Genomic DNA, 13,542 nt, shown 5'->3' with positions numbered 1-13,542 from the left:
AGTAGAAACATATCACCTTCACTCCCCGCATTGTAATAACAATGTAAAAGGATAGCCTGTCTTGTGTTGTGCTGTCTCTGGGATGTCAGTATCAAAGACTACAATCTGTAGTCCACCATTGTGTCCCACGCCAAGGATCAGCTTGCGTGTTGAAACAGATCTGGACTTTAAAGGAGACACGCTCCACGGCTCCTTCACACGCTGCATTGAAAGTCTGGTCGGGAACATGTCCGCCATTGTGCTGCGTGGACACGCCCACTGTGGGAGGAGCCTATTTCATGTTACACAGGAGGCTTCTGATCCACACTTCCTGGAGTCTAGACCAGACCTCGCAAAACACTTACAAGTCCAAAGTAAGGTTTCCCCCATACCAATATTTTGGAGCCAAAATATATTTGGATTCTTTTCGATAGTTTTCTAAATAAAGGGACCACAAAAAATGTCATTATTGTCTTTATTTAAACAAAAAATCTTAGTGTACATGAAACATATGTTTATTATTGTCATTTAGTCCTTCAATAAAATAGACAACTTGTCTTTTACTAGTAAGTAAACAAACAAAGACTCCTAATTAGTCACACCTATTATTTTGTACACATTATGAGGGACAAACTGTAAAAATTGATTATTAATCTACTTATTCATTTAATATCTGCTTTTTTTCTGTTTCAACATGTTCTATCTACACTTCTGTTCAAATGTAATCATCACTTATTCTTCTCTTCTTTGATACTTGACATCAGTTTTGGATGATACCACACATTTAGGTATGGATCCGATACCAAGTAGTTACAGGATCATACATTGGTCATATTCAAAGTCCTCATGTGTCCAGGGACGTATTTACGGACTTTATCAACATAATATGAATTTTAAAAAAAGGAAAAATATTTTGTGATGATAAGAAATATCGATGTGATCATAGTAGTATCGACCAAGTACGCTCCTGTACTTGGTATCATTACAGTGGATGTCAGGTGTAGTGTTTGTTTACATTGTATCCTCCTACGGTGTGTAGTGAAGCATGTTTAGCTATTCCTCGTCCTCCAGTGATAATGCTACTTGTAAGAAACTTACTTAATCTGTCGCCATGGAGACCAGGATGAGTGATTTAGAAGTAGCTAAAACACTGCTAGCTAGCTAACTATATTTTAAAACACCTCTTTCTGAGGGTGTTCCAGTGTTATAACTTCACCTTCATCTTTTGTCTTTACACCAAAATGCGTCAAGTTCTTAGACACCGTTTGGAAACAATGAAGGTGTGTACATTTAAAAAAGGTGTGTACATTTAAAAAAGGTGTGTACATTTAAAAAAACATAACTCATTTTACAACATATATATCTGCGACTTATAGCCCTGTGCGGCTAATTTATGGGAAATAAATGTTTTCTAAAATGTAATGGGTGCAGCTTATAAACTCGTGTGCTCTATATTAAGGAAACTATGGTAACAAGTATATACATTTTTTTTGGGCCACTGTAACGTTACCCAGTTTGAACAGTAACACTGTGTTCGAATTTTTAAATAAGCATTTTGGCCTAAAATCCTTCGATTTTTCAGTGGAAAACTTTGGACACCCCTGCCTCAATGCAGGATTCTCACAGGAATGAGGCATGTTGACATAATTCATGAAGAGAGTGCAACAACAACAACAACACAATATTTAGTCAGAAAAGTACCTGCTGTTGTGTTGATGTCAATTTTGGGGAGACTGCAGTTGACTTCACACATGTCAGCGTCGTCCTGGGCTTGAAGGTGACACTCTACACACATCCTGTGTGACACACAATAACACACACAGGTGTCATGAAGGACACACAATAACACACACTCTACACACGACCAGTGTGACACACAATAACACACACAGGTGTCATGAAGGACACACAATAACACACACTCTACACACGACCAGTGTGACACACAATAACACACACGTCCTGTGTCAGACACACACACACACACACACACAATAACACACACTCTACACACGACCTGTGTGACATACAATAACACACACAGGTGTCATGAAGGACACACAATAAGACACACAGGTGTCATGAAGGACACACAATAACACACACAGGTGTCATGAAGGACACACAATAAGACACACAGGTGTCATGAAGGACACACAATAAGACACACAGGTGTCATGAAGGACACACAATAAGACACGCAAGTGTCATGAAGGACACACAATAAGACACACATGTGTCATGAAGGACACACAATAAGACACACAGGTGTCATGAAGGACACACAATAAGACACGCAAGTGTCATGAAGGACACACAATAAGACACACATGTGTCATGAAGGACACACAATAAGACACACAGGTGTCATGAAGGACACAGTAACACACACAGGTGTCATGAAGGACACACAATAAGACACACAGGTGTCATGAAGGACACACGATAAGACACACAGGTGTCATGAAGGACACACAATAAGACACACAGGTGTCATGAAGGACACACAATAAGACACACAGGTGTCATGAAGGACACACAATAAGACACACAGGTGTCATGAAGGACACACGATAAGACACACAGGTGTCATGAAGGACACACAATAAGACACACAGGTGTCATGAAGGACACACAATAAGACACACAGGTGTCATGAAGGACACACAATAAGACACACAGGTGTCATGAAGGACACACAATAAGACACACGGGTGTCATGAAGGACACACGATAAGACACACAGGTGTCATGAAGGACACACAATAAGACACACAGGTGTCATGAAGGACACACAATAAGACACACAGGTGTCATGAAGGACACACAATAAGACACACAGGTGTCATGAAGGACACACAATAAGACACACAGGTGTCATGAAGGACACACAATAAGACACACAGGTGTCATGAAGGACACACAATAACACACACAGGTGTCATGAAGGACACACAATAAGACACACAGGTGTCATGAAGGACACACAATAAGACACACAGGTGTCATGAAGGACACACAATAAGACACACAAGTGTCATGAAGGACACACAAGTGTGTGTGTGACTATAGACAAATATCTCAGCAAATTATCAAACGACAACAAAGAGACTTTGGAGGAGAGAAAAGAACTTCACTTTGGTGTTGGGGGACATGACTTCTTCCCACCTGTCACCTGTGTCACCTGTAACCTGTAACCTGTGTCACCTGTAACCTGTAACTTGTAACCTGTGTCACCTGTCACCTGTAACCTGTGTCACCTGTAACCTGTAACCTGTGTCACCTGTAACCCGTGTCACCTGTAACCTGTAACCTGTGTCACCTGTGTCACCTGTAACCTGTGTCACCTGTAACCTGTAACTTGTAACCTGTGTCACCTGTCACCTGTAACCTGTGTCACCTGTAACCTGTAACCTGTGTCACCTGTAACCCGTGTCACCTGTAACCTGTGTCACCTGTGTCACCTGTAACCTGTGTCACCTGTGTCACCTGTGTCACCTGTAACCTGTAACTTGTAACCTGTGTCACCTGTCACCTGTAACCTGTGTCACCTGTAACCTGTAACCTGTGTCACCTGTAACCCGTGTCACCTGTAACCTGTAACCTGTGTCACCTGTAACCTGTGTCACCTGTAACCCGTGTCACCTGTAACCTGTAACCTGTGTCACCTGTAACCTGTGTCACCTGTAACCTGTAACCTGTGTCACCTGTAACCCGTGTCACCTGTAACCTGTAACCCGTGTCACCTGTGTCACCTGTAACCTGTGTCACCTGTGTCACCTGTGTCACCTGTCACCTGTAACCTGTGTCACCTGTAACCTGTAACCTGTGTCACCTGTAACCCGTGTCACCTGTAACCTGTAACCTGTGTCACCTGTGTCACCTGTAACCTGTGTCACCTGTAACTTGTAACCTGTGTCACCTGTCACCTGTAACCTGTGTCACCTGTAACCTGTAACCTGTGTCACCTGTAACCCGTGTCACCTGTAACCTGTGTCACCTGTGTCACCTGTAACCTGTGTCACCTGTGTCACCTGTGTCACCTGTAACCTGTAACTTGTAACCTGTGTCACCTGTCACCTGTAACCTGTGTCACCTGTAACCTGTAACCTGTGTCACCTGTAACCCGTGTCACCTGTAACCTGTAACCTGTGTCACCTGTGTCACCTGTAACCTGTGTCACCTGTAACCTGTAACTTGTAACCTGTGTCACCTGTCACCTGTAACCTGTGTCACCTGTAACCTGTAACCTGTGTCACCTGTAACCCGTGTCACCTGTAACCTGTGTCACCTGTGTCACCTGTAACCTGTGTCACCTGTGTCACCTGTGTCACCTGTAACCTGTAACTTGTAACCTGTGTCACCTGTCACCTGTAACCTGTGTCACCTGTAACCTGTAACCTGTGTCACCTGTAACCCGTGTCACCTGTAACCTGTAACCTGTGTCACCTGTAACCTGTGTCACCTGTAACCCGTGTCACCTGTAACCTGTAACCTGTGTCACCTGTAACCTGTGTCACCTGTAACCTGTAACCTGTGTCACCTGTAACCCGTGTCACCTGTAACCTGTGTCACCTGTGTCACCTGTAACCTGTGTCACCTGTCACCTGTAACCTGTAACTTGTAACCTGTGTCACCTGTCACCTGTAACCTGTGTCACCTGTAACCTGTAACCTGTGTCACCTGTAACCCGTGTCACCTGTAACCTGTGTCACCTGTGTCACCTGTAACCTGTGTCACCTGTGTCACCTGTGTCACCTGTAACCTGTAACTTGTAACCTGTGTCACCTGTCACCTGTAACCTGTGTCACCTGTAACCTGTAACCTGTGTCACCTGTAACCCGTGTCACCTGTAACCTGTAACCTGTGTCACCTGTAACCTGTGTCACCTGTAACCCGTGTCACCTGTAACCTGTAACCTGTGTCACCTGTAACCTGTGTCACCTGTAACCTGTGTCACCTGTAACCCGTGTCACCTGTAACCTGTAACCCGTGTCACCTGTGTCACCTGTAACCTGTGTCACCTGTAACCCGTGTCACCTGTAACCTGTAACCTGTGTCACCTGTGTCACCTGTAACCTGTGTCACCTGTGTCACCTGTAACCTGTAACTTGTAACCTGTGTCACCTGTCACCTGTAACCCGTGTCACCTTTAACCTGTAACCTGTGTCACCTGTAACCTGTGTCACCTGTGTCACCTGTAACCTGTGTCACCTGTGTCACCTGTAACCTGTAACTTGTAACCTGTGTCACCTGTCACCTGTAACCTGTGTCACCTGTAACCTGTAACCTGTGTCACCTGTAACCTGTGTCACCTGTAACCTGTAACCTGTGTCACCTGTAACCTGTGTCACCCTCAACCTGTAACTTGTAACCTGTGTCACCTGTCACTTGTCACCTGTAACCTGTGTCACCTGTAACCTGTCACCTGTGTCACCTGTAACCTGTGTCACCTGTAACCTGTGTCACCTGTCACTTGTCACCTGTAACCTGTGTCACCTGTAACCTGTGTCACCTGTAACCCGTGTCACCTGTCACTTGTCACCTGTAACCTGTGTCACCTGTAACCCGTGTCACCTGTCACTTGTCACCTGTCACCTGTAACCTGTGTCACTTGTCACCTGTGTCACCTGTAACCTGTAACCTGTGTCACCTGTTACCTGTCACTTGTCACCTGTGTCACCTGTCACCTGTAACCTGTCACCTGTAACCTGTGTCACCTGTAACCTGTAACCTGTGTCACCTGTAACCTGTAACCTGTGTCACCTGTAACCTGTGTCACCTATAACCTGTGTCACCTGTCACCAGTGTCATGTTCCTGTCACCTGTCACCTGCTGTGTCACCTGTTGTGTCAACTGTCACCTGACACCTGTCACCATTCACCTGTGTCACCTGTGGCCTGTCACATAAGTCAGCTGTGTCACCTGTCACCTGTGTTACCTGTCAGCTGTCACATGTCACATGTTCCCTACAAAAGGTCAAGAGAGAGTGTGATAGAAGGTGAGAAGGTCATGTGGAGGACAAAAGGTCAAGAGAGAGGGTAAAGTACAAACCAGACTAAGTAGACCAGACTAAGTACAAACTTTCCGGACCAGAATAAGTACAAACTTCTTAGACCAGACTAAGTACAAACTTCTTGGACTAGACTAAGTACAAACTTCTTGGACTAGACTAAGTACAAACTTCTTGGACCAGACTAAGTACAAACTTCTTGGACTAGACTAAGTACAAACTTCTTGGACCAGACTAAGTACAAACTTCTTGGACTAGACTAAGTACAAACTTCTTGGACTAGACTAAGTACAAACTTCTTGGACCAGACTAAGTACAAACTTCTTGGACCAGACTAAGTACAAACTTCTTGGACTAGACTAAGTACAAACTTCTTGGACCAGACTAAGTACAAACTTCTTGGACCAGACTAAGTACAAACTTCTTGGACCAGACTAAGTACAAACTTTCCGGACCAGAATAAGTACAAACTTCTTAGACCAGACTAAGTACAAACTTCTTGGACTAGACTAAGTACAAACTTCTTGGACCAGACTAAGTACAAACTTCTTGGACCAGACTAAGTACAAACTTTCTGGACCAGACTAAGTACAAACTTCTTGGACCAGACTAAGTACAAACTTCTTGGACTAGACTAAGTACAAACTTCTTGGACCAGACTAAGTACAAACTGCTTGGACCAGACTAAGTACAAACTTCTTGGACCAGACTAAGTACAAACTTCTTGGACCAGACTAAGTACAAACTTGTTGGACCAGACTAAGTACAAACTTCTTGGACTAGACTAAGAACAAACTTCTTGGACCAGACTAAGTACAAACTTGCTGGACCAGACTAAGTACAAACTTCTTGGACCAGACTAAGTACAAACTTCTTGGACCAGACTAAGTACAAACTTCTTGGACTAGACTAAGAACAAACTTCTTGGACCAGACTAAGTACAAACTTGCTGGACCAGACTAAGTACAAACTACTGGCATGGTTGACAAAGTCCAGACTTTGGATCTTATTACGCTTTTGTGATACGGTTTTCAGGGGAGTTCTTTGTTCTTGCTTGTTCTTTTCAACAGCCACAATATCAAATATCCAACAATCCACCATCACTATCGTTCTCACTTGTGCTTCATACAAACTCTTCTTTGACATAAAACTTTAAAATGGCTCCTAAAACTCTGAATCTTAAATTATGTGAATGCAAACATCCTGACATTTATTAATACTGATACATATAAATATATATATATATATATATATATATATATATATATATATATATATATATATATATATATATATATATATATATATATATATATATATATATACATATATATATATATATATAAATAATATACATATATATATATATATATATATATATATATATATATATATATTTATATGTATCAGTATTATATATCCATCCATTTTCTACCGCTTGTCCCTTATATATATATATATATATATATATATATATATATATATATATATATATACACACACACACACATGTATACATATATACGCACACACATATATACATTGCGACTGTATGTGTGTGTGTGTATATATATATATATATATATACACACATACATATATATAGACGCACATACTTATTTTTACATAAACATATATATATATATATACATAGAAATATGTATATATACATACATATATACACATTTGTATATATATACATATAACTACACACATATATGTGTGTGTTTATATACTGTATATACATGTATACATATACATATATACACACACACACGTATATAATAACCCATGTGTGTGTATATATATACAGTATGTATACAAACACATATATGTATATATACATACATATATACGCACACATATATACACATTTGTATATATATACATATAAACACACACATATATGTGTGTGTTTATATACTGTATATACATATATACATATACATATACACACACACACGTATATAATAACCCATGTGTGTGTGTATATATACAGTATATATACAAACACATATATGTATATATACATACATATATACACACACATATATACACTTTTGTATATATATACATATAATCACACACATATATGTGTGTGTTTATATGTATATATATACATGTATACATATACATATATATACACACACGCGTATATAATCACATGTGTGTGGGTGTGTGTGTATATATACAGTATATATACAAACACATATATTACATACACACACATACATACATACATACATCAATCAATCAATCAATCAATGTTTATTTATATAGCCCTAAATCACAAGTGTCTCAAAGGGCTGTACAAGCCACAACGACATCCTCGGTACAGAGCCCACATACGGGCAAGGAAAAACTCACCCCAGTGGGACGTCGGCGAATGACTATGAGAAACCTTGGAGAGGACCGCATATGTGGGTAACCCCCCCCCCTCTAGGGGAGACCGAAAGCAACGGATGTCGAGTGGGTCTGACATAACATTGTGAAAGTCCAGTCCACAGTGGATCCAACACATCAGCGGGAGTCCAGTCCACAGCGGGGCCAACAGGAAACCATCCCGAGTGGAGACGGGTCAGCAGCGCAGAGATGTCCCCAACCGATGCACAGGCTAGTGGTCCACCCGGGGTCCCGGCTCTGGACAGCCAGCACTTCATCCATGGCCACCGGACCTATGCAACTCCCCCTCGCAAGGGACAGGGGAGAATAGAGGAGAGAAGAAAAGAAACGGCAGATCAACTGGTCTAAAAAAGGGGGGGTCTATTTAAAGGCTAGATTATACAAATGAGTTTTAAGATGAGACTTAAATGCTTCTACTGAGGTAGCATCTCTAACTGTTACCGGGAGGGCATTCCAGAGTACTGGAGCCCGAATAGAAAACGCTCTATAGCCCGCAGACTTTTTTTTGGCTCTGGGAATCACTAATAAGCCGGAGTTCTTTGAACGCAGATTTCTTGTCGGGACATATGGTACAATACAATCGGCGAGATAGGCTGGAGCTAAACCGTGTAATATTTTATACGTAAGTAGTAAAACCTTAAAGTCGCATCTTAAGTGCACAGGAAGCCAGTGCAGGTGAGCCAGTATAGGTATATATGTATATATATAAAGGTATATACAGTATAGGCGTAATATGATCAAACTTTCTTGTTTTTGTCAAAAGCCTTGCAGCCGCATTTTGTACCAACTGTAATCTTTTAATGCTAGACATAGGGAGGCCCGAAAATAATACGTTACAGTAATCGAGACGAGACGTAACGAACGCATGAATAATGATCTCAGCGTCGCTAGTGGACAAGATGGAACGAATTTTAGGGATATTACGGAGATGAAAGAAGGCCGTTTTAGTAACACTCTTAATGTGTGACTCAAACGAGAGAGTTGGGTCGAAGATAATACCCAGATTCTTTACCGAGTCGCCTTGTTTAATTGTTTGGTTGTCAAATGTTAAGGTGGTATTATTAAATAGATGTTGGTGTCTAGCAGGACCGATAATCAGCATTTCCGTTTTCTTAGCGTTGAGTTGCAAAAAGTTAGCGGACATCCATTGTTTAATTTCATTAAGACACGCCTCCAGCTGACTACAATCCGGCGTGTTGGTCAGCTTTAGGGGCATGTAGAGTTGAGTGTCATCAGCATAACAGTGAAAGCTAACACCGTACTTGCGTATGATGTCACCCAGCGGCAGCATGTAAATACTAAAGAGTGCAGGGCCAAGAACCGAACCCTGGGGAACTCCGCACGTTACCTTAACATAGTCCGAGGTCACATTGTTATGGGAGACGCACTGCATCCTGTCAGTAAGATAAGAGTTAAACCAAGACAAGGCTAAGTCTGACATCCCAATACGTGTTTTGATATGCTCTAATAAGATATTATGATCGACGGTATCGAAAGCGGCGCTAAGATCAAGAAGCAGCAACATAGATGACGCATCAGAATCCATCGTTAGCAATAGATCATTAGTCATTTTTGCGAGGGCTGTCTCCGTAGAGTGATTTGCCCTGAAACCGGATTGAAAAGGTTCACAGAGATTGTTAGTCACTAAGTGTTCATTTAGCTGCTGTGCAACAGTTTTTTCGAGAATTTTGGAAATAAACGGAAGGTGGGAGACCGGTCGGTAGTTTACCATGAGGTCAGGATCGAGGTTAGGTCTTTTGAGCAGAGGATGAATAACCGCTTTTTTGAATGCTAGGGGAACAGTGCCGGAGGAAAGTGATAAGTTTATAATATTTAACACTGATGGACCTAATAATACAAACAGTTCCTTGATAAGTTTCCCAGGAAGTGGGTCAAGTAAACATGTTGTTTGTTTTATCCCACTTACACGCTGTAATAATTCCTCTAATGTTATTTCATCAAAAATAGAGAGACTATTTTGGAGGGCAGTGTCCGTCGTATATACAGTCGTATTTGTGTTAATAGAGCCCAGTTGTAGCTGGGATGCGTTGTCTTTAATCTCCTTTCTAATGAGTTCAATTTTCTTATTAAAGAAATTCATAAAATCATCTGCCGAGTGGGTGGAGCTACTGGGAGGAGTCCCTTGTTGGGTTAGCGATGCTACTGTACTAAACAGAAATTTAGGATCGTTTTTGTTGAGGCGGATGAGATTTGAGTAGTATTTAGCTTTAGCTAAGGTAAGCATGCGTTTATAAGTTATTAAACTATTACTCCATGCTTGATGGAAAACCTCAAGTTTAGTCGCGCGCCATTTGCGTTCCAGTTTTCTACATGATAATTTATGAGCTCTAATTTCTTCTGTAAACCATGGGGTGCGCCTTTTAGGGGCCCTTTTTTGCTTTAGCGGTGCTATACTATCAATAATTTCGCGCAAGGCATCGTCAAAGTTGTTAGTGAGTTTATCAATAGAGCCGACATAATTTGGGAATGGTGCTATTACCGAAGGCAGTAGGTCAGCAAGAGTCATCGTTGTGGCAGCATTAATGTTGCGGCCGCTATAGCAGTTATTATTATTATTAGCTTGTTGACAAAGAGTCAAAACTTCAAATTTTATAAGGTAATGATCGGACATTACTTTAGTATATGGAAGTATCATAACTTTGGAGGTGGTGACACCCCTGACAAGCACTAGATCTATTGTATTACCGTTGCGATGCGTGGGTTCATGTATTATTTGTGTAAGACCACAGCTATCAATTATGGTTTGGAGCGCCACGCACTGAGGGTCCGATGGGGTATTCATATGGATATTAAAGTCCCCCATTATGATTATATTGTCGGCGTGCGTCACTAGATCAGCAACGAACTCTGAGAATTCACTGATAAAGTCCGAATAGGGCCCAGGGGGGCGGTAGATAACAGCCAGGTCGAGAGGTAGCGGTGTGACAGACCTCATAGTAAGCACCTCAAACGATTTATATTTATTATTTAGGTTAGGGGTAAGGTTGAAATTTTCATTGTATATTAGTGCGACACCCCCTCCCCTTTTAAGAGGGCGGGCAACATGCGCATTCGTATAGTTAGGAGGAGATGCCTCATTGAGCGCAAAAAATTCGTCCGGTTTGAGCCAGGTTTCGCTAAGACCAATGACGTTAAGATTGTTGTCTCTAATGACCTCATTAACCAATAACGCCTTGGGAGACAATGATCTTATGTTTAAAAAGCCCATATTATAGGTATTGGGCTGTTTTGACGAGTTTTTGTTAAGATTATCCGTAGTGGCAATATTAACAATGTTGCGTTTATTATGCGTAGTGCACTTTAAATAGTTTCGACCATATCTAGGAATTGATATGACGGGAATTTTCCGATTGTTTGCTTGGTGCTGCAATAGACTGGACATATCATAATTTGCCACCTCAGTAGAATGCATGTCCACCTCTGACACAGACACAACAGAAAAAACATTATGTGAATTGTGTATTATTCTAAGAGAATTGCTATGCGTACATGGATTATCCAGCCTGGCGCTGGCTAGTTCTAGCTTAACTGACTCCTCACCCGGACTAACAGACATTGTAATTGCCTGTGACCGGGCTTGCTCTAGTGTATTCAGTCAAGTGAGACTTAAATAGTAGTCTATGTTTCTAGACAGGATGATGGCGCCTTCCTGGTTAGGGTGAAGGCCGTCTCTCATCAGCAAGCCTGGTTTGCCCCAGAAAGAGGGCCAGTTATCAATAAACGTTAGTCCCTGCGTCCTACAGTAGCTAGCCAACCACTTGTTAAGCGAGACTAATCTGCTATATCTCTCATCATTGCCTCTCGCAGGCAGGGGGCCAGAGACAATTACTCGATGCCTGGACATCTTTCTGGCGAGATCACAAGTCCTGGCTATGTTTCTCTTTGTAATCTCTGACTGTCTCATTCTAGTGTCATTGGAGCCAACGTGTACAACTATATTCGCATAATTAGTGGTGCGATTAGCCTGTCGTACGTGTTTACTAGGCCTGTTGCGAGTTAGCTCCCTAAGATTAGCTTCAATGTCAGGTGCTCTGGCCCCGGGGATACACTTTATTGTGGCTGGTTTGCTAAGCTTTATGTTTCGGGTGATGGAGTCCCCTATAACTAAGGTGTGGTGCCCGGTAGACTGGGGTGTAGGACTAGCTAAAGAGCTAAATCTATTATGCGTCTCAACCGGTACACCGTAGCTTGTAGGCCGCTTAGGACTGCTACAAGCTGGGCTAGTTAGCTCGCTACAGCTAACGCTAGCAGATGTGTCCGCAACATCTAAAGTTACGACATTACTCTGCTCTAACTGGCGGACACGGCCCTCTAGCAGAGCCAACCTCTCCGTGAGTATGGTGCAAGACGCGCAGGAAGCCATTACTCACAGTGTTTTCTGTCACCGAGTGAAGTTCCTGCTGTCCTCAGGGAAGTGGTCGCGGTCTGTAGGAGTAGCTTCTTACTGACCGGCGCTGCCTTTCTCCGCGCTAGCTTAGCAGCTAGCTAGCTGAGGAAAGGGTGGTGGGACAGAGATCGGGTGATTTGCAAGTTAAATAGTACCAAAAAATGTTTGAGAAGTGATAAAGAAAGCTGTAGAACAATTAAAAGCACACAGATAGAGCGCTACTTAGCTTTTTCGCAACAGCGAACAGACGGCGAGCAGTCACGCACGGTGAACCGGAACCGGAAGTCCACACAGAAGACAACATACATACACACACACATATATATATGTAAATATATATATATATATATATATATATATATATATATATATATATATATATATATATATATATATATATACATACATATATTGCAGTCGTGATCAAAAATGCAATCCTTCAATGGTGTAGAACAGTGAAGTATCAGCATTGGTATGATTGATACTGACCCTGTATCAGATCCATACCATAATGTGTCGACTAATGTCAAATATCAAAGAACAGAATAATAAGTGATTATTACATTTGAACAGAATTGTAGATCAATATATTGATATATTGATCAAATCACAGCTGTTCTGAAATGTTCTCTCATCATTTCCCTGCCAAGTGATACATGAGGATGTATACTGTATCGTTATGGCAGGAGTCTGTATCGTGCTCGTAGGCAGTATCGGCCATCCCCCCGCAATAAAGTAT

General features: G+C 41.8%; 1 protein-coding gene across 3 annotated transcripts in view; it reads right to left on the bottom strand.

Annotated features, from left to right (window-relative positions):
- The window catches only part of itgb6 (integrin, beta 6), a 69,267-nt gene that overhangs the window by 4,221 nt on the left and 51,504 nt on the right, over positions 1-13,542 (bottom strand). For all 3 annotated transcript variants that reach the window (XM_062034991.1, XM_062035000.1, XM_062034982.1), the window contains one exon: positions 1,681-1,775. In XM_062034991.1, coding sequence (XP_061890975.1) covers positions 1,681-1,775 — 95 coding nt within the window. The remainder of the gene's footprint in view (positions 1-1,680; positions 1,776-13,542) is intronic.

This window comes from Entelurus aequoreus, linkage group LG02, assembly GCF_033978785.1.
Source record: "Entelurus aequoreus isolate RoL-2023_Sb linkage group LG02, RoL_Eaeq_v1.1, whole genome shotgun sequence".
Taxonomy (NCBI): Eukaryota; Metazoa; Chordata; class Actinopteri; order Syngnathiformes; family Syngnathidae; genus Entelurus; species Entelurus aequoreus.
Note: the sequence above shows the minus strand (reverse complement) of the source record. Positions and strands in the feature narration are given on the sequence as shown.